Source organism: Cryptomeria japonica, chromosome 7 (assembly GCF_030272615.1).
Source record: "Cryptomeria japonica chromosome 7, Sugi_1.0, whole genome shotgun sequence".
Classification (NCBI taxonomy): domain Eukaryota; kingdom Viridiplantae; phylum Streptophyta; class Pinopsida; order Cupressales; family Cupressaceae; genus Cryptomeria; species Cryptomeria japonica.
Window position 1 is genome coordinate 764,568,838 of NC_081411.1, and position 21,615 is coordinate 764,590,452.

General features: G+C 37.1%; 1 protein-coding gene across 3 annotated transcripts in view; it reads left to right on the top strand.

Moving 5' to 3' along the window:
- The window catches only part of LOC131059931 (lysine-specific demethylase JMJ703), a 73,527-nt gene that overhangs the window by 20,910 nt on the left and 31,002 nt on the right, over window positions 1-21,615 (top strand). For all 3 annotated transcript variants that reach the window (XM_057993001.2, XM_057993000.2, XM_057993002.2), the window contains exons 5-10: window positions 5-529; window positions 698-922; window positions 3,098-3,259; window positions 9,299-9,667; window positions 9,789-11,088; window positions 11,234-11,337. In XM_057993001.2, the coding sequence (XP_057848984.2) occupies window positions 5-529; window positions 698-922; window positions 3,098-3,259; window positions 9,299-9,667; window positions 9,789-11,088; window positions 11,234-11,337 (2,685 nt within the window). The remainder of the gene's footprint in view (window positions 1-4; window positions 530-697; window positions 923-3,097; window positions 3,260-9,298; window positions 9,668-9,788; window positions 11,089-11,233; window positions 11,338-21,615) is intronic.

A 21,615-nucleotide genomic window follows, 5' to 3' on the forward strand; every position in this document is an offset into this window, starting at 1 on the left:
TCAGGAGTTCAAGGACACCCTAAAGTACATTGCAAGTATACGTCCTATAGCTGAACCTCATGGCATTTGCCGGATTGTACCTCCTCCCTCCTGGAAGCCACCTTGCCCTCTTCGAGATAAGGTTAAGTGGCAAAAAACACGATTCCATACACGGGTTCAACAAATTCACAAGCTTCAAACGAGACAAGCAGTGCTCACTAATGTTGACGGTGGAAGGCATAAGAGGAGAAGGCTTTCACAAATGACAAGGGATTTCAGGCAGGAAGAGTTGTATGTTACAAATTTTGGAGCAGAATGTTTGGCATCTAAGGAAGATGACTTTGGATTTGATCCTGGACCAGAATTTACATTAGAGGCATTTCAGAAATATGCAACTGAATTCAAAGATCAGTATTTTAGGTCTCAAGATGTTGAGTTGAACTCAGATTGTATTGTACTTGAAGGGTCAAAAGGAAGGTTTGCACCTTCTGTAGAAAATATCGAAGGAGAGTATTGGCGTGTGGTTGAGAAACCAACTGAACAAATAGAGGTTTGCTTATAGCAACAACTAAAACAAATTGGCAATTACTTAAATAGAATACTTTCGGCCTTCCATGTAGTAATTGCAGATCTTTATAGTAAAAAAATGGGCTAATATTTCCTTATAGAAGTGCAATTTGCTTGTGATAGAATTGATTGAGACATTACTATTTGTCAGGTGTTGTATGGAGCAGATGTGGAGACTAGGAGCTTTGGAAGTGGATTTCCAAAAGAGCAGGTGGGGGCACCGAAAGAACTTGCAGATCCTTACCTGACATCAGGTTGGAATCTAAACAATATTGCACGACTCCCAGGGTCAATGCTTTCTTTTGAAGAAGGAGATATTTCTGGTGTCGTAGTACCGTGGGTGTACATAGGAATGTGCTTTTCATCATTTTGCTGGGTAAGAATGCTTGATGCCAGCAGAATATTTTTTGGTGAAGTCGGACTTTTGCTGCTTGGCAAACAAACTTAAGATCTCTTTGTTGAATGTCTATTTCTGTATTTTAGTCTTATGAAATGCAGCTATTGTATTTTTTCCAGGTGAAATGTTATTTTTATTCTAAGACTAGTTATTTTATAGAATCTGAGATTTTTTTGATTTTCACATAATTGGCATTTGAAATATTCTTGATGTTGTTGTAGTGAAATTGAACTCTTCACAGATTCATGGAGACTCATAAAATGAATTATTAAGATATTCGGCTATCATTTAAATTGCAACTGAAATTTATTGACATGTAATACAAACTCTAAATAAAGAATTTTTAGTACCACTGTTGATATCACACAGAGTAAATGTAAGAACAATTTTAGTTCATAATATTGCAGAATAAGTCATATCAGAGTAAAACTAAATTTCGTTTTTTAAAAAAAATTTTAGTCAATGTAGAGAGATGATGGACATTGATGTCATGTGAATGCACTGTTTTATTCAGGGATCGCAAGTTCTCTTGAATACCTAACAAGAATTTTTCAACATTGTTCCCTTATTTGGCTCAAGTTTAAAAATCATGTCAACTAATTTAAAATTATGCTGATTGAAATTTTCTTTTTTGGTAAGAATCTTATTCTACTATGGCCTCAGTTATGGTAATTAAAGCTTGATTTAATGTGCAAATGATAGACAGGGTTCAATATTAGCAATGAATCTTGCACATGAAAAAGGAACATTCCAAAACTGAAATCTTGAAACGATCGCCCTCGTTGGATGCCTAGATATTACATTAGATATCAACTTTCTCACATGCAACTCACTCTCAAACACCTCATTTGATGGCATCACCTAGCTGCTCCTGTGAGAGCATAGTATCAAGATACTAACTTAGGTGGAAAGAAGTTAGATTGTCTCAACTATGTAAAATTCATAATTAAAAGTAAACCAGGAAAAATTGGGACTAGTCAAGAATAACTTGGCTTGGCACTTTGAGCTTGGTTAGACCCAGTAAAAGTTAGATGCAGTAAAAAATGCATGAAGTAATCATTAATACCATAAGTTAGTACTCATTTTAGCATCTATCGTGAATATCGCTCTTGAGATATGTTCCATGATTTCTTAGAGGAATTATGCTGATCTGTTTAACATGTAAAACTTGTAGATGAGCCTTGCCTAAACTATTCTAAAGCAGTGGCTTGCATCTTCCTTTCTGAAGCACAGAAAGTCTCTAGAAGATCAGAATTGATTAATTGATGCCAAGTGCCTTAATGTTAGACGTTAGAAGAAAGGGTCAATCTGCATTTGAAGATCTTGGAAAATTAACTGATGGCTCTGTAATATGTTTATCATTTATGCTTCTTTATGATAGTTTCTGCACTGATGTACATGACTATATATTCAATGTTAAAGATTCTTTGTGTTTCATGAGCACTAGAATTGGTCTTTAGTGATGTTTGTGTGTTGCCCATGCTACCCCTTTCTTATTTACTTTGATGCATTGTAGTCACATAGCTTTCTTAAGTTTTGTGTTGTGTACTTCCATATTTTTTAAATTAATTTCAGCCTCTTATACTATTTTGATGATTGATGCTCCCATATTTATAAATAATTTTGGTACACTAGTTTTATGTATATTATAATACAAATGGATTGTACCCTCCATATTTGTATTAGAATGCTCTGATGTGTGTATGGGTCTACACATCGAGTAATCTGACTCCAAGTGGGGGTGGAGGATGGGCATGGTAATGAATGTTAAGAGATGCTGACCAATTGAACTCTAGCTGATGGGACATTTGATGGTCATCATACTAAATGCCTCTAGTGCTTGGGTAAGTTGCATTGCATGCTGACTGTGTACAGGCAGGAGACTCAATTTGTAACATTATTTTTTGTGCATGATTTCTCAAACGTGCTTCATGCTTTTTGAATGTTTTCATTTTACCAAGACATCTAATAGTCATTGTGAATAGCAGTTGGGGTCCAAACTGCTTATTAAAAGTAGTTCAAGGAGATCTATACATGATGAAATTAATTAATATACTATAGAAAATCAATTTACAACTTTAGAGAGTTGCATACTGAACAATGAAAAGAAATAAGGATGCAATTTCTTACTGACACCAATATCTGTGGTTGCAGCATGTAGAGGATCATCACTTCTATTCACTGAATTATTTACATTGGGGTGCTCCAAAGGTTTGGTATGGTGTCCCAGGATATGCAGCTGTGAAGTTGGAAAATGCAATGAGAAAACATTTGCCTCATCTATTTAAAGAGCAACCTGACTTGTTGCAAAAGCTGGTAATTGCCACTTGTTTATCTTTATTACTTGTAATTCTTAGTTGTTGGGATTTTAGTCATTACCATGATTGTCCATGATTGTTCTGGTTGATTCAATCCTCAAGTGTTTAGTAAGGAGAGAACTGTTGATTCAAAATGTGATAATGATAAGTGGTATATTTTTGTCATTTTTATCAACAAAAATTTCCATATAGTAGACATGATTTCTTTTACCATCCATGAAGATGGATGCTTTTTAAATAAACTGTATAAGATATGCCCAAAAGCTTTATGTCTTCTCAATAAAGGTAAGATAGAACAGAGAACATGATAAACATGAGGCTATTAAATGTACGTATGTATCTCATTTGAAAATAAAATAGATGAAACATAGAAAAATGAACAGCACAAGGCTATGAAATACACATATGTATCTCATTGAAAATAAAATAAAAGACTACGCTAGAAACCTAAGTCATTTCTGTTATTACTGATTCTTTCTCATTTTACATGTAGATAATTGATTAAATTTACCTTATATTGGTATCAATTGAGAATTTTACAGCCCTTTGTATGAATGGTACAGACTTATCTTATTTTGTTATTGCTATTAATGTATGATGCATCTGTCTTTGTTTGTTTGTTTCGGTCATTTTCTCATTCAATCAATGCAAAGGCTTACATTCAAATGTATAAATGAGGGCTTATGAAGCCAACAACTTTGATGATTTGTTAGTTTTGTTTAAATCTGCCTACATATGCAGTTGCCAGTCCTTAATGACATTTCTGTTCTGTTTTACTCAATATGACTAGCCATGGAGACAAAGTGGAACTCAACACATAAGACTCGTGCAAAGTCATTATAATTTTAACAAACATCTGTACATGCAACTTGCAAGGATATGCAGTTGCCAGTCCTTAATGACATTTCTATTCTGTTTTACTCAATATGACTAGCCATGGAGACAAAGTGGAACTCAACACATAAGACTCGTGCAAAGTCATTATAATTTTAACAAACATCTGTACAAAATTATGGACACATTCATTTACTTTATATTGGCATCAATTGAGAATTTCGCAGCCCTTTCTAAGAATGGTACAGACTTGTTTTATTTTGTTATTGCTATTAATGTATGATGTATCTGTCTCTAGAAGGCAGAGTTTTTTATTTGTTTGTTTGTTTTATTGTTTGTTTGGGTCATTTTCTCATTCAATCAATGCAAAGGCTTACATTCAAACCTGTAAATGAGGTCTGATAAAGCCAACAACTACGATTGTTGTTTAGTGTTGTTTAAATCTGCTTGCATATGCAGTTGCCAGTCCTTAATGACATTTTTATTCTTTTTTACTCAATATGACTAGCCATAGAGGCATAGTGGCACTCAACACATGACTCATACAAGGTCCTTATAATTTTAACAAACACTGTACATGCAAGGATACAAAATTATCAAAGCACATTCATAGTGAACATAGTCATCTGCTACCCACTGCCACAAAGATACACGAATTTCCTATTAATGTAAGAAGGCATCTCACTTACTTGAGGTGTATCTAACCTCTTTGATGTTGAAGTCATCTTAAGGACTCACAGGAACATGAATCTTCTGCAACACCAAGAAGCCTTCTACACAAGAGAGAAGCAATGAAGAATGGTAAATTGCCAATAATGATATATGCATACAAGATGAATAATGCATTAGAAAACCTTTGTATAGGAAAGGGTGAGACATAGGACGTTATATGAATATGATGAATGTCGCAATCATATGACATGAGAAACAAAGGGTAAATTACCTAAATGTGCCATAAGTAGACTTAACTGGGAGTGAAAAGGACTGGAGAGTGAAATTGGTTAGGGTGAAATCTTGTTCACATTGACACTCCCCCTTAAGAGCAAATTAGGGAGAAAAAAGAAAAAGAGTAAAAAACTCAAAGATGGGTTCTAACAACGTATGAAAGATCTCTCACAAATGGAGAAAAGGAGAAAAACTGTAGAAAACTCCTCCCCAAAAGAGAGAAAACATGTATAAGGGAAGGAAGGAGGACGAAAGATGAGCCTTTAAGGACAAATTCTTTTACCTATGTCCAAAATGTGATATTTGAGAATGATAAAACCATATGTGAAAAAAAATCCTCCTAGAATAGAGAACATGTAGTCTCCCCCTCAGTGTAGAGTCTCTTGCGCAGATGGTAGATGCTCAACATAGAATGCTGAAAATGATCCAAGAATTTTGAACAACATTTGTCCCCTTGGGAAGAAACAAAGCTAAAGGTGTATGCAATAGATCTTCTGTTCAATAAGGAATATGAGGGAAGAAAACTCAAAATGTATGTCTTTTAAAGTTTCTCAAATGTCACCTTTTTGGTGCCAAAAAATGTGACAAAAAAAAATCAGGAGCTCCAAGCCTAATCAAGGAGTGTGACAATCTAGAACCAAGTGGAAATTTTTAAAGAAAAAATGTGACAAAAAAAATCAGGAGCTCCAAGCCTAATCAAGGAGTGCGACAATCTAGAACCAAGTGGAAATTTTTAAAGAGCAAAATCCGAACATGATGGTATAGTAATAGAAATAGAACTGTCATTGACAATGTCCTCCAAGTCTACAAGATAACTCACAAAAGAAACCTGAATTGTTTGTCAAGTAGTTATATCAAGAAGCTGCATCTGGAAATAAGGATGATCTCCTGAGTTTGCACTAGGAATCACTGAAGTTGAAACATTAACAAGAGCTTTTGTAGGAGGAGAAGAAGTGTCAGGAGAAGCCTCAATGTCACAACAACATTCAAGCCTGTCCAAATAAGCAAACTCTACAAGTCTATCATAGTCAGATAGTATATTCTCTAAATGATCAAGAACTATAAGACAGTCCAAAGCAGAATCGTTTAGGAATGGTTGAGTATTAGAATCTCCAAGCATCTCCCAAATTGTGGTCCAAAGAGCTCAAGGGCACTCAATGTGTTGAATGGCCCACACAGTTTTAATATCAACATGACAACCAATCACTCTTAGGACATGATCATACTTGTAGCTCAAACTAGATGTCTCCTAGAACGACCTGGTTGAGGAACAATCACATAGAGACGTGGCAAATGATGAAGCTGACACAAGTGCTTCAAGATACCATCTCTCCATTGCTTGTAGTTCCCTATATTCAAGATGACTATAAAAGGATGAACTAAAAAGCCCATTATAAACTAAGATAGATCCTCCCAAATTACATAGTCATGAAACCCTAAATAGAAATTATAACTCTTTGGCAAAGTGCAAGAGGCATTGATGTGTAATTTTTTCAAATAACAAGCCTAGATCAACTATTTATAATATATGGGATTTTTACAATTTTGAGAAAAATAGACTTGCTAGACAGAAAAAAGGAGGTTATACTTAAGAGTCCATGCAATTTTTGATCAATTTAAAAAAAAAGTTTGCCCAATTTTGATTTTGTGGGCAATGTTTTAAGTTACACTTTATCAAAAAAAAAAGAGAGCTTCAAACAGCAAATTCTGAAAGTTATGCTCTATTGAAAAAATGGACCTTGTAGCAAAGTCTGAAGAATTTAAGTGGATCACTGAGAAGAGGGCAAAAAAGATTTCCAACACCTCTTTGTGCAAGGAAAAAGCACCTCTTGGCTGTGCAGGTAGTGCTTCAAGGGATTTGAGTATGGTGGTGTTTGTTGGTAGAGTGGAGGTATGATGGAGGTGGTGTTAGGCAGTGCTGCCAACACCTGAGGGGCCTTGCCAAACGAATTGGCAAGTGGTTGAGGGGCCTTGCCACTCAGTATTCCAAGTACCCTTAATAATGCCTTGTGAAGACTCTGCACAGGTTGACAACTTGCCACAAAAGAGAGGGTTGACAGATATTTACGGATTTGGAAAGGATGCCCACCTATGAGGATCTTGGATTGAATTTGTGCCTTCCACAAGCTATCAACCACAAGCTTGAAAATTTAATGATTGCTAGTTGTGTGTTGCATCCACAAATTGTCAAAAAAAACTCATTGGCATGTGAATAGGGTAAGGTGGTAGGGTCCTAAGCCAATGGGCCTCCTGCATACTATGTACCAATTTCAGGGGTTCCTGCATACTATGCATAATAAAATACTTAATATTTTACTTAAAATAAAACCTTAAACTTTGTATAAGATATACCTCTGCAAATAACAATGCAGATGGATGAATATTCTTAGGAATGTGTTGGAATCCAAGAACATTGAGAGGGGGGGTGAATCAGTGTTCTACCGGTAAAGTTAGTTTTCAACTTATTGCTTATTAACCGGTTAATAGTAAATAAAATTAAAGTGCATACACCAAATAACACATAAAGAGGCAACAACATAACAACAATATCTATACGTGGAAAACCCTGCAAAGGGAAAAATCACGGTGGGGCTGGTACCCACAATATCTATATACTTGATCAAGGTATACAAATATTACATGAAGGGGATTGCACATGCAATCAGGCCAACCGCCTAGTGCTCACTGCTCAAACAGAAGTCTCACTGACTTACATAGTACTACAAGATGATTACAAACAAAAATGAACTCATAATATGCATCTAACCATGCTGGATAAGTTCCGGTTTGCTGATGCTTTGTTATGCTACCAGTTAAGCTGTGCATGTGAAACTGCACACAAAAGATTTTAATTGCTGACCAAAATGCATACCGATAATCCCTGAATAATTCGCAACCAAAATTCGCATCTCAAAACTTGTTCCATCTATCGCTGAAAGGATCTCCTTAAATATCCTTCTAACTTCCACCATGTCGGCTTCAATGAAAAGTATAAACCTGTTGGCTGTCGGATCATAATGAATTTCAAACATAATCCCAATGATCATGTTGGCCTTCACACATTACCATAAATTCCATGAAATAAATATTCGGGGCCAAAAGATCTCCTAGCCGGGTCCTATCCATTACCGAGATCAGGACTTAGCCGGTTGTGAAGCAAAGTGAATGCCAGTGAAGTGTAATGAATGCCGGTTAACGCAAACAAAACAAAGTAATGAATCCTGATAGAATATTTACACCTGGAGATGAATTGCCATCAATGACAACCCAAAATGCCATTAACTCTTACCGGATGAGTGTCAATTGCCAACAATATGTGGCAAAAAATTCAAATACTCTAGTGCCTGTGTAAGGACGATATGGACCATATGATGGGTTAGAGGGCTAGGAAAAGGGTCTCTAGGGGACTGTAATGAAACCTTGCAGAGTTAATAATCAATCCATACAGATTTGGGCCATCTGGACTTAATTGTGAGGTCAGATTTAGACCAAGATGAACTCAACAAGAAAACTTGGCAAGATCTTCCAAAAAATGAGACTGGGCTTGTAGATTTAGAGCTTTGATACTATGTTGAAGTCACCTCAAGGCTTCATAGGAGAAGGGAACTTTTGCAACACTTAAGAATGTTCCACACAAGAGAGAAGCTCTGAAAATTCTATATAGGACAACATAAGATTATGACAAGTGTCACAATCATATGATATGAGACAAAAATAAATGATCTAAATGTGCTGTAAGTAATTTAACTAACTAGGTCTGAAAATGACTTAAGAGGGAAATTCATTAGGGAATAACTCTTTTCATACCAACATTTGAAACAAATCAACAATTTGCATATATGTGATGAAATTTTGAACTTTTACTTACCAGTCATCCTAATAATGTACTTCAGCTTTTTCAACTATTAGTGCCTTTGGATTTATAACATAGGGAATTTCTATTTCATTTAATTGTACTGTGTTTGATATGTTTGAAATGACTTGCCAAATTATATTAGATGCTACTGTCTAAACTGACAACAATGAAGATTAGAGTTTGCTATATTAAAATAGGCTATCCATATTGCATTGTCAATTTCCTGGTTTTAAATTTTGATTAAGAGGATGGATAAAGTGTAATGATATGCCCACTATGCTTGGTTACTGGTATCATGCAACTGATTGCTGGAATGTATATGGATTATGTTGAAAAAGTCTACAATTTTAATCCTTTTCTAGAGAAGTGAATTTTGATATGTTTTCTTTTATTTTGGAACAGGTAACTCAACTGTCTCCTTCCATTTTGAAGTGTGAAGGTGTTCCAGTTTACAGGTGTGTTCAGCAAGCGGGGGAGTTCATACTTACTTTTCCTCGAGCATATCATGCAGGCTTTAACTGTGGTTTTAACTGTGCTGAAGCTGTAAATGTGGCACCAGTTGATTGGTTACCACATGGGCAAATTGCAACAGAGCTCTACCAAGAGCTCTTCCGTAAAACATCTGTATCACATGACAAGTTACTTCTGGGGGCCTCAAGGGAAGCTGTAAAAATACTCTGGGAATTTTCAATGTTTGGAAAATATACCTCTGCCTGTGCAGGTTGGCATGGATTCTGTGGGAAAGATGGCTTACTTACAAAGGCTCTTAAGGTAGAAATTGCTAAATAAATTATCATTTTTAGCAGAGTATTGAGATATCCTTCTACAGACGTTACATCTCCTGCATGTACTAATTTTTATTTTTTATTCTTTTTCTTTCTCTTCTTGTTAGGCTCGTGTAGAAAGGGAGACTGCAAGGAGAGAATTTCTTCCAAATTTGCTGATTGTAAGAAAAATGGACAGGCACTTTGACATGAAAGAAAGAGAATGCTTTGCCTGCTATTATGATTTGCATCTTTCAGCAGTAGGTTGCGGTTGCTGTCCAGAAATTTTTGCTTGCCTGGAACATGTGAATCAACTTTGTTCATGTGATTGGAGTAAGAAGTTTTTCCTCTATAGATATGATGTGAGTGAGTTATATATACTCATTGAAGCACTAGGAGGAAAACGAAGTTCAATCAACAGATGGGCCAATCAAGATTTAGGCTTAACATCGGCTTCTTCTGTTAACTTGTTGAAAACACAAGAAGAACTTTTGCAAGAACCCACGTCTCCTCTTTCTTCTTCCAATTCTATGCCTACGCTTAGGGAAAACTCACTTAGGGGTCCGCCTTTGATCTCTGAAGCTCCAAATGTTCAAGATAGATCAATAGGCAAAGATCTACCAAGAGCAAAGGGTTCACAAGCAGCAACTTGTGTTGAAACTATAGTGCTTAGTGATGATGAAGAAGATGCAGATATTAATTGTAGAGAAGAAAAAATCGAAGAAAACATACATGAACTTGACAGAATGAGGGATTTTGATAACATAGATCACTGCAATGAGAGAACGGCAGTTGATATTTCATCTGCTGAGAAGCATTTTAACAAAGACATAATTGAACAGAAGGAACAGTATATGGTGAATACCTCCTTTACTCACAGAGAACACTTTTTAAACATGGATTCTGCAGCACCTGAAGAGTTGACAACAGATCAAGACCAACTTAAGAAGCATGAACTCCAACAAGGGAGGGTTTCCTATATTTTACCAAATTCTAATAGACATGTGGATACAGACTCCATACCAGAAAAATCCCAATCCCATATTGAAGCTCCATTTATGCAAGATGTGGAGTTGCAAATGCAATTACCAACTGAAACTTCTTTTCAGTCAATGGATTCCATCAGCACTAATTTGTCAGACAGGGCAGCTCTGGGTGGAAGGCATTTTAACTGTCAGAAGCCTCTGTATACTACTGCTTCTGAATGCATTATAACGATGGAACATAGTGAGGAAGTTCCCCGAACAAATCATGTGGAGAATGATAGCAACGTAATTTCAGTCGATATAGATCCATTAGATGTACATGCAGACCATTCTTCTGCTGGTGTGCTTCCTGCCTGTGCTAGTTATGATGTTCATGTTCTTGATGTTGGTGTTATTGAGCCCTGCAAGCCTTGGTATGACAGTGAGACTATATTTCCCAGAGGTACTGTGAATTTCAAGTTTTCTTGTGTTTTTGGCATTTCTAGGTTTACATATTTTAAAGGCTTATATCGGGTTTTGCAATTATGTCATCACATTATTTATTTGTTGTGATTACTGCACTTGATAGAGGTTCTAATTTTCTGCAGGATTTAAAAGCTGTGTAACATTCTACAGTGTTCTAGATCCGGCAGAGATGTGCACTTATATTTCAGAAGTTCTGGATGCTGGACTTAAGCAACCTGTGTTCAAGGTAATAAATATGTTATTTAATTGTGTTAAAAATGGTCTAGACCATAGATACTCTTTGGCAGCTGGTAATCAGACTTGTTTCTTCATATCTTGTACGTTGTTTTTATTAAATGCTAGTTCACCTATAACTGATTAGGAAGATGTTAACAAGGTAAATTTTCTTGCCTATAATCATAAAGTAATTCCACATTGCAAGGAGAAACTGAGGAATTTGACCCTCCAACATGAGAATCTCAATGATATAATGCTTTTCTTGGTATCTTGCCTGCACAGAATTAACGTAGCTAGTACCTTTTACTTAATGTGCAGGTCAATCACCCAAAAGATACACAGCCTGCTGTAAAAAGGCCTCTCGTGTCACTGAGAAAAACATCTGTCTCAAGCATATTGGTATCTACTGGGTGTAAAAGCTAAGATACCAATTCTAGTACTGGTCCAGCTTGCGGATTCTGTCAAAAAAATTTAGGGTTGGGTTCTGTTGTGACGTTTTCACACATCGCCCCATTGCAAATGGGGACCCATGTTTTTTGCTCGTTTTGTTCGTTTTCGCTTTGCTTTTTCTAGGGTTTTGTTAGTTTGTTAGTTGTCTGGATTTAGGGTCAAGCCTTAGGGTTTTAATTATTGTCTTTTCGGACCAAAATCCAGTCGGTTTTGGGAGCTTTTTGGTTTTCCTTTTCTAGAATGCAAATTTTGAATGCAATGAATTCGCCAGAATGGTCTAATTTTCAATTGGAATGTTGATGCAGAGCTTAAATTTGTCTAAGTGTTGAAGATGAAATGTGAATTTTTGTCCAATTGAATATTTTTGACCAAATTTTGACATTTTTGATTTTTGATCCTAGGCATCTCTAATGATTTGTTTTCGCCTCGTGAAGTGTTAAAGTGTGAAAAATCTTGTTATTTTGGCCTGTAGGAGCAAAATCGCTCCTGTCCCTCAGTGAAGGACGGGAGCTCGTTTTCAAATATTTTACTATTCCTGCAGGGTCAAGATGAATTACGAATTGGAAGTGATGGAGAAAGGCGAGATCTTTCCATTGAATATAAATTGAAGATTTTCATGAACACAGAAATGCCTCCAGGGGAAAAATCGCTCCTGTCCCTCAGTGAAGGACCGGAGCTACAAATCCAATTTTGCTTTGTCCTTGCAAGATTTTAACGTCTGGACGATGTGAAAAGGTCCAAAGAGGTGCATTTTATCAAATGAATATAACTTGAAGCGCTGTCGGGGAGATCAACAGGATAACAAGTCCGGCTTGAGTAAGGTCCTGATCCTGAAATTTGGCTAAGTCTGGAATGTCCTGATCCTGAATTTGACTAAGTCTGGAAACTGAAAAACCTCCAAAAACTAGATTTTGCAATATAACTCCTGGAGGTCTGAAACCACTCTCAAACATCCTGAAAGTATATATGGAATATAACTTAAAGTATCACTTATACTTAAATGTTATATTCCATTAAAATTGTCCTGATCGAGAGTGCGAAAAGTCAAATTTCGCTCGTGTCCTTCTCCAAGGGTCCAGAGCGAAATGCGCTCCTGTCCCTCTCCAAGGGACCAAGGCGAATCGCTCGTGTCCCTCACCAAGGGACCAGAGCGAAAATGCTTAGTTGAGCCATTCCTGACCTTGTTTGGACGAATCGAGACATCAAAGGCATGGTGAAGGACGAAATGAGCATGATAGAGCATCCAGACTTGATCAAAAACAATAAAATGCTTAAGTTCGCTCCTGTCCCTCAGGAAGGGACCAGAGCGATTTTTGTTATAGATGATTTTCTCGCCAAGTTACGACCGATTCCAAGGCATGGATGAATGGAAGGACGCATTATGAACCCGTTGAATATAAATCTGGAAGCTAGCAAAGTGAAGTGAAGCATACAAAGCCAAGATCGCCCCTGTCCCTCTCCAAGGGACCAAGGCGATATGATGATTATATTACCGTCCCTCCAAGATCAGGACACTCCAAGGCGAAGAACAAGGTACCAAGGACGTTTCGAAGCATCTCCATCAAGCACAAAGTTACAAGGATCGCCACATGGAGGGATTTGCTCTAAAATATCCTAATTCGCTCCTGTCCCTCAGGAAGGGACCAGAGCGAAATTTCCATAAAGACCAAGATTTTGAAAGTTTAACAAGTATCAAGCCACCAAGAGGAATCAAGGGACGTCATTTCACGCATTGAAGGTAATGGCAAGTTGAAGAACGCAAGGACAAGCTCAAAAACTTGAAGTTCGCTCCTGTCCCTCAGGAAGGGACCAGAGCGATATTGATTATATTGGCCAAGTCTCTCAAAATTTACGTTAAGCCAAGGTTTTGCAAGATGGTAAAAGGTCTAAGGCGTCTTTTGAAGGTGATATACCAAAGTGTTGAACGTTAAAATGCTACCAATTTGCACAAAGAGCCTATATCGCTCCTGTCCTTTGGACAAGGACCAAAGCGATTTTTACTAAAACACTCATGTTCCGTCAAAACCAAGACAAGGCAAAGATAGGCATGGTCAAGGACGTCCTTTGGAAGACAATGAATGAAGAACAAAGATCAAAAGTTTGCAAATTTGAGCCAGGACACTAGGATCGCTCCTGTCCCTCAGGAAGGGACCAGGGCGATATTACATCCAAAGGCACTCATTCACACATGCAAGTCAATCTAACTCAAAGGACCCAGCTAAAATGGCGATTTGGACGTAAGGATGAAGACCTTGGACGTAAAAATTGCAAGAATCATGACCAAATTGATGGATCGCTCCTGTCCCTCAGTCAGGGACCAGGGCGATGAGGTACGTATCTTCTCACTTTTTCATTTTGGCGCTTAAAACACATTTTTTAAATTTATTTAAATGCTAGAAAAAAATCGATATTTAATTAAAAGCATTTAAATAGCGCATGGTATGTTTTTATTAATTATTTTTTGCCTTTGTAAAAAAAAAAAAATCGAAATTTATTAATTAAAAATAAAGGCATTTAATAATTAATTATTAATTTAATAAAATCCAAAAGGGAGCGCTTGGGTTTATTTTGTCAAGGTCGGCCTTTATTATTTATTTAAAAATCGTTTTAATTGCAAAAAGTCGGCCTAAGGTCAATATGAAGGTGAGCGCCTATAAAGGAAGGTGTTTATTTCATTTTCACATCATCATTTATCATCTCTCATATGCAACTTGGAGAAGGAAAAAGAGGAGCGAATTTCATACAAAGGAAGGGCGAAATTATCATTCAAGAAGAGGAGCGAATTCAATCAAAGGTGGTGCGAAACTACTATCCAAAGGAGAGGCGAACTTGAAGTTTCCATTTGAGCGAAGTTGCCTAGGACGTCAAAGACATATCAAAGATGGCGAAATTGCTAACTTGAAGAGGAAATCACGTCCAAGACTTGAAGGGTGGCGAAGTTGATAAGAGGAACGTTCTTTTGAAGATCACATCAAGACTATCGAATTTCAAATTTTGCCTAGGCGAATTCCTTTATTTTGCATTTTAGAGTTAAGCTCTCAAAGAGGTATGACGATATGGATTTATTGTTTTGATTTTGAACGTTGATTGTCATTGCCTTAATTTTGAAATTTTGAATCCTTAGCTCAATCTTTTTTAGGAAATGATTAATAAAGGACTTATCTTTAAGTTTCCTAAAATTTTGCTCTCTAATTTATGTTATGTATTGCAAAATCATGTTACTAATTTTGAAATGTTGTGTAGGCGTCAAATGGAGGTCTCTTCAAGGAAAATCAAGCCGGATCAAGGACGGTCTTCGCCAGGACGGTCTTCGCCAGGACGATCAAGCCAAGACAAGGGCGACCTCTTCCAATCCAGCGTCCCAAGGCGAAGTACATCATCCTGCACATCAAGGACAAAAGGAGTTAGAACAAGAGTTAATTAAAGATAGCCTCTCAACGACATCAAATTGAATATCTAGCAAGCTTCAAATGTCAGATGAGGTGGCATCCCAGTCATCACTCCTCCAGTCAGTGAAGTCCACCTCAGCATGTCCAGATTCAATGTACTTAACTCATGGAAGGTGGCACAAACTTCGATGTACCTACCCCGGCTATCCATTGGTCGATTTTTCTAGAAGGGACATGTGTCCAAGCAATACAATTTTATCATTGGTCAAGCATTAAATGTTATGTAATGGTTGTAACAAACCCTAATTAGGGTTTTCATTGTAAAATCTTGGCCATTGATCTTGAATTGATCTAAGCCATCAAATTGTATTGTGGGCACTATATAAGCCCAGGCATTTCATTTTGTAAAGAGGAATTTTAGATGATTAGAGAGAGTTGTAAATAGTTGGAAGAGTTAGAATATAGTTGATAGAATAGCAATTAGAGTAGAATAGGAGGACAAGGCAAGAAATTGTTGCCGTTGATTGTAAACAAACTCCATTTTCATTGAAGTAATGGTGAAATATGTCGTTTTTCTTGCAATTTGCATGGTTTCTTGTTGAGTCTTCAATCTTAGATGGTAGATGATTAGATGAATGGAGGAAATGTGATTGATTGATGGTGGAATTCGTACATCCATACTACTAGCAGTTTGTTGATTGCAAACTTGCCTTGTGTAGTCGACTGGAATCGTTCAGCTTAAGCTCAATTTCAATTTGTCGCCTCTTCATTGATATGCATCAACTTGGATGGTATCTATGCCTGCGGTGATGATTTGAACATCATAAAGCTCCCCTTAGAAGATCGCACTAGTCTTGTGTAGATGTTCCATTGATGTCAAAACAAGACCTAGTTAGAGTTTCATCAAAAATCAAGTCATTGCTCCTACATTCTTAGTATTAGGATCAGATCCTCTCTTCGCCCTTATCCTTTTTCCATTTTTTCCAAATCTAAGTTAGTAAGAGCCTGTGTCCAGCAAAGCAGATCGGAAGTTCAATGTAAGTCCCCTTGTGATTCCAGCAAATCACATCATACCACTGGAGCTTGTCCACACATGGAGACCCCACTAAAAGAACCTTGGAGTCTACCTAACTGATCCTTTACGCGAATCTTCAGCAGTTAGAGACTATTTTCTCAAGAGAGGATAAGATGCCTTTAGGTATTTTATTCTGTGTATGATTGTGTACAAAATACACGTCAACAGGTTCATCCATATATATATATATTTGTGGCCTAAAATGAGAAATACTAGAGGTAATATACATATTTGATATTTCCTAATATTTTTAATGTATAGATATATTTATAAACCCTATAGATAGTAATAAAAATCATATATTACTATAATAATAAATTATAAATAATCTTAATAATAATATTAAAAAACATTATTAATTTTACAACTTAATCAACATCACATCTAAGTTATCGGTTCTGGTATGGGTTCAGATTCAGGTTCAAGGTATCAGTTTGTGTGTTTGATCAAATTTCTTTTTGGTGTTGGGTTCGTCCATACAAAAACATATAACAATGAGAAATATATACATATTTGCAGTAGTAATTATATTCAAAATACACCACCATATTAATAGTCAAATATTAGTCAAACTCGAATGCCATGATATATAGTAAATTAAAAAAATAATAATGTCAAGTGACAACAATCAGCCATCATTGATCAAATATCATATGGGTCGTCAAAAATATCATCATCACCATCCATATTAGATGATGTAGGTAGTGGTAGATTAGAAGAACCACAAATAGTGCCACTGGCATTTGCACTAGCACTCTTATGTTCACTAGTTGGCTCATAGTCATCGTCAACATCAAGTGCAACAAAGTGGGCACTGGAAGAATATAAGTCAATATGCTGTGCCTCGATTGCACATACACCAAGTCCTCTGCATTTTTTGAGTGTAGTCAATTGCACTTTATTGAGTGGATGAAGTATGTGCTCCAATTATGTACAAATGCAGATGAACCAACAACCTATTAAGACAATATTAGAGAATTAAGAGTTACAAAATTTTAAAAAAATAAATTAAAAAATTAAACATACAAATAAAACTTAAAGATAAAAGATTTTTTAATAAAATTTGCGATAATTTTGATTGCAAGAGGTTGTAGGTGTGCGAATGATTGGCCATGGAAGTGCTGCCAACTATGAGCATCAAGACTGCATTCGTTGGAGCATGCAAAATACATGAACTCAACCCTCATTGCATCCCGTATGTCACGATCAGCAAAGAGTTTGCGAAGCGTTCTATGGATTACCCCTTTGTTTTGAGTTTCTTCTCTGCGGTGCAGACTTTGTAGTGGTGGTTGAGGGCTTGGGTGGTCCCATGTGGGACTCCCCTCCTCTCTTCCTCTCTCTCTTTCCCCGCTTTCGGTGGTTTGTCTTATTTTGTTTGTTCCCGTTGTCTTGTTGTCGCTTCTCTTTGGGTACCGTTTGGTGTCCCTGCTGTGGGCTGGCCCCCTTTCTGGGTTTTGGCAGTCCCTTGGACCCTCTTTGTGGTCTTTTGTTGGACATTAATAAATTTATCTTATCTTATCTTATCTCTTGTACCTTCACTGACTTTGACATCTCTATATGGGGCAACACTTTTTGCCTCATAAAGGAGCTGAGAACTATAATATTTGGGACTCAATGCAAAGGCAAGAAGATGTAGAGAAGTGGTCATTTTGTTCTGTCTCTCTTTAATGATCTTGTGTAGCTGTTTGAAGAATTATTTTGCAAAATCTTGCTCTTTTGCATTTATGATGACTTTCATCTACTCAATCATTGAGTCGATGCCATTATATACGTCACCCAAACACGGCCTATTCATGTTGGTATAACAGATCAAACTCAATATGGGTTTAGTGAAATGGTGGAGATACTCAACATGATCCCACCAAGTGTCATCTAGGATTTTTTTCTTTAATATTGCTGCCCTTTTGCTAGAGATTGCCTCCATATGGACCAATTTGTGCTAATGACCATGTTAGGAAGTGTCTCACAAACCTTCACAATTTGTCTCAACACAATTGTGTTGGAGACAAAATGGGTCTCATCATTGTTTATTGCTGTATTTGATAAATTAAATACATGAATAATAAAGATGACAACACATACTAGATATAGGAGTAAAATATATCTTTTATTTTACACATGAAATTATTATAGAAGACTTCAGATGATCAGCCAAGGATTTGAGTTGATCTGACTAAATCATACTACATTTCTTGACCATACACAATATATTTAAATAACCTGATGGTTGCCAAGAGGAACACAACCGTTGACCAATCGACGCTTATAACTACCTAAGAATGACAAACAAACCCGATGGTTGCCAAGAGTAACATAACCGTCAACCAACTGATGCTTATAACTACCTGAGAATGACAAACAATTGAACAGTAATACATAATCAGATAACCAATATTATTGAACATAACAATAGACATTGTACGTTGACTACATTATCTTTCCAAAAGAAAGAGTCGTCTTCTAGGAGAACTAAACATCAAGTAATATTTGGGAGACTAATGACAATATTGTAGACGATGACTTATATGTGAACTTGGAAGTGTACCTTGTAAACTTAGACTTGTAGTGTACTTGGAAAATCAAATGAAGGTATTGGGGGTCTAGGGGCGACACCCCTAGCGGGGTCAAAGGGTAGTGCCCTATGTGGAGGTTTGGGGGCAATGCCCCCAGTGGGGTTGAGCGGTAGCACCCCTTGCAGGGGTTTGGAGGCAGTGCCCCTAGCAGGGTTTCAGGGCAGCTCCTTGGGCATGCTCCTTGTTGCTATATGGGGCGGGGTTGAGGGGTGGAGCCCTTGTTGCCAAGCCCAAAATAAGACCTTCAAAACCACACAGATTGTAATGGCACACATCATTTCATGATTTTTAAGATGCCAAAAGCAATGCTGATGAAGCTAGAAAAAAGAGATTTCGTAGTTTTTAAATGTCAAAATTTTGATCAAGTTGTACTCTCCACTTTAAAATTGATGGCTGTACTTTCAAAGGATGCAGTACTGTCAGTTGCCGTACAATGAGAGAAAGAGAAATATGTACATTGCTTTTAACCAGGTGTCATACACTACTTTTAAAGCCTTGTCGTACTTTAGAAAATGGTGCCGATGGGATTGAACCATACCAAGGTCGTATAGTGGTGTATCTTGGAAGCTATATGCCAAGGGAAATTCGATGCTTTGCTTTGTGAAATGCTTTTGAATGTTGTACTCTCTCAGTGAGTGATCACACTTCAAAAAATTTCCAAGGCCGTGCTCTTGTGCCTTTAAGAATTGATATTTTATGATTGGTTGCTTTTAATATTTAAAAAATGATTTTTAATTTTTCAGTCTAATTTTTTTTATTTCACCGGACTCATTTTTTTTGCTTTTTCTTTCCATTTTCCATCCCTCTCGATTTTTTCTTTCATTTTTTTGGTAAATTTTTGGCGAAGGTGATTTACCTTGACAATACTTGTATCCTCCACATAAAATATTTTACTCTTCGTGTTGGCAGATGTATCGTCCATAATTTTACGTGCTTTGATTGGTTGCTCTTTGCTGAGAGTTACAGCTTCAAGAAATTTACATGCTGACTGAAGTACCTTATAGTCCTCGATTTGGCAATGAAATAGGCCACAAAGAGAATTTCTTTCATCCTCTAAGCATGATATAACTCCAAAATTCCTTCGTTGTTCAGTTCCATCCGACCTTGACTCTTCGTCCATTCTTCTTTGGAGTTTGAATCTGATGAATCCAAGGAAGGTGCTTCCTCATTGGTGGCTTAGTTTTTTGGATCAATCACATACTTCCAACACTTTTTTTCAATGGAGATTGTGTTCTTTTTCTAGTTGTGATCGGCTTTGGCTGTTACCAACCATCTTCTCCTGAGTAATGCATCATACACTTTAATCTGCGATAGGATGGCCACAAAATTTAGGAGGAATTGTTGGGTCTCGATTGTTACATTCTATGCCATCAACGTCCCTAACAACTTGATTCCATGTTGGTCGGTGCCTACTAGTTGGAATTTCGGTGGCCAAAGGGTTGGTTTCCAAAGGCACTTCCAAGTATCTTCCAATAACACGTTGACTCTTGATCCTTTATGGACGATGGTCTTTGTTAGGTTCTTCCCCATGATTTCCTTTTGAACAACAACTGACTTCTTCTCAATGTTCACCGCCAGTAGCATTGGGTCAATGACTTGTTCACCCTTAGGTGTCGGGTCTACTATCATGTCTTTCTTTGGGTTTTCTTCTCACCGATTTTGGTTGTCACTGACTGTGTTGATAACTGCCACTCTTAGTTGTGGCATGGTTTGAAGGTCGGTCACCTTGATTGGTATGATTGTCTGCAACGCTTGTCATAGTATGCTCTTCTTTGACTTCGACCATAATGACATACTTGTAGTTCTACAGGAGGTTGTTTTTTCATTTGCCATCACTTGTACTACTTCTGCTTTGGCTTCTCAAAGTTGTTCCTTCTCCGTACAAGGGTCTCGGTATACCGCCTTCTTCGTTTGTGCTTTTGTGATTGCCAAAAATACCTCGTTTTGTTTCTCCACGTTTAGCATATTAATACCCTTTTGCTTTGGGTAGTTGGTGTCTTCATGGTCACTTGGTTTACACCTTTTGCACAAAATGTTTTCTTTCTTATTCAGGTAGTCTCGCAAAGTGTCCCCATTCGCTACATTGTTGGCACTATATGATAGGACGTCCTTTGGAATCATATTGTATTTGATTTCACCCTCGTTGATTTTGATAACCGCCTGACAATGCATTTTGTGGTTTTGATGAAGTTTACTATCCTTTTGTGAAGAGTACTTATGCACTTCAGGGCTTCAAATTGTATGGGCACTCCTTCATTGAATGACTCATCACTCGGCAAATCTCACAAAATATCTTTCTAGGACAATTACCTTTTGTGTGCTTCTCAATTTTGCAACCAATACACCATAGTTATTAGTTTCTTTATTGTTTCCTTTCTCTAACTTCAATTCATTCATCATTCTCATCATATCTTGTTGTAGGGCCTAAAATGTTTTTGATACTTCGCCACTGCTACCTTCAATGCTCTTGTCATCATCCATCTTTCTCTTCCCTCGAAAGGATGTTTTGTTTTCACTCTCGATGGCCATTGCCCGATTGTAAGCATTAGCATGCGAGGAGGGAGGCGCCACTTTCATCTTCTTTCATAGGGAGGGGATTAGTCCTTTGATTAATCACCGCTTCTTTAGTCCATTGACTGACTATTTCTCCATCTTTACCGACAATTCTTGAGCTCATGATTGTAAGCTTGTATGTTCTCATTCTTCCCTTGTTTAGTGTTGTAGATTTCCGCCATGATCTCATTGTCATATCTCAACAATTTGAATTCTGCCTCAAATGCCTTCTTTAGTGCTTCCCAAGA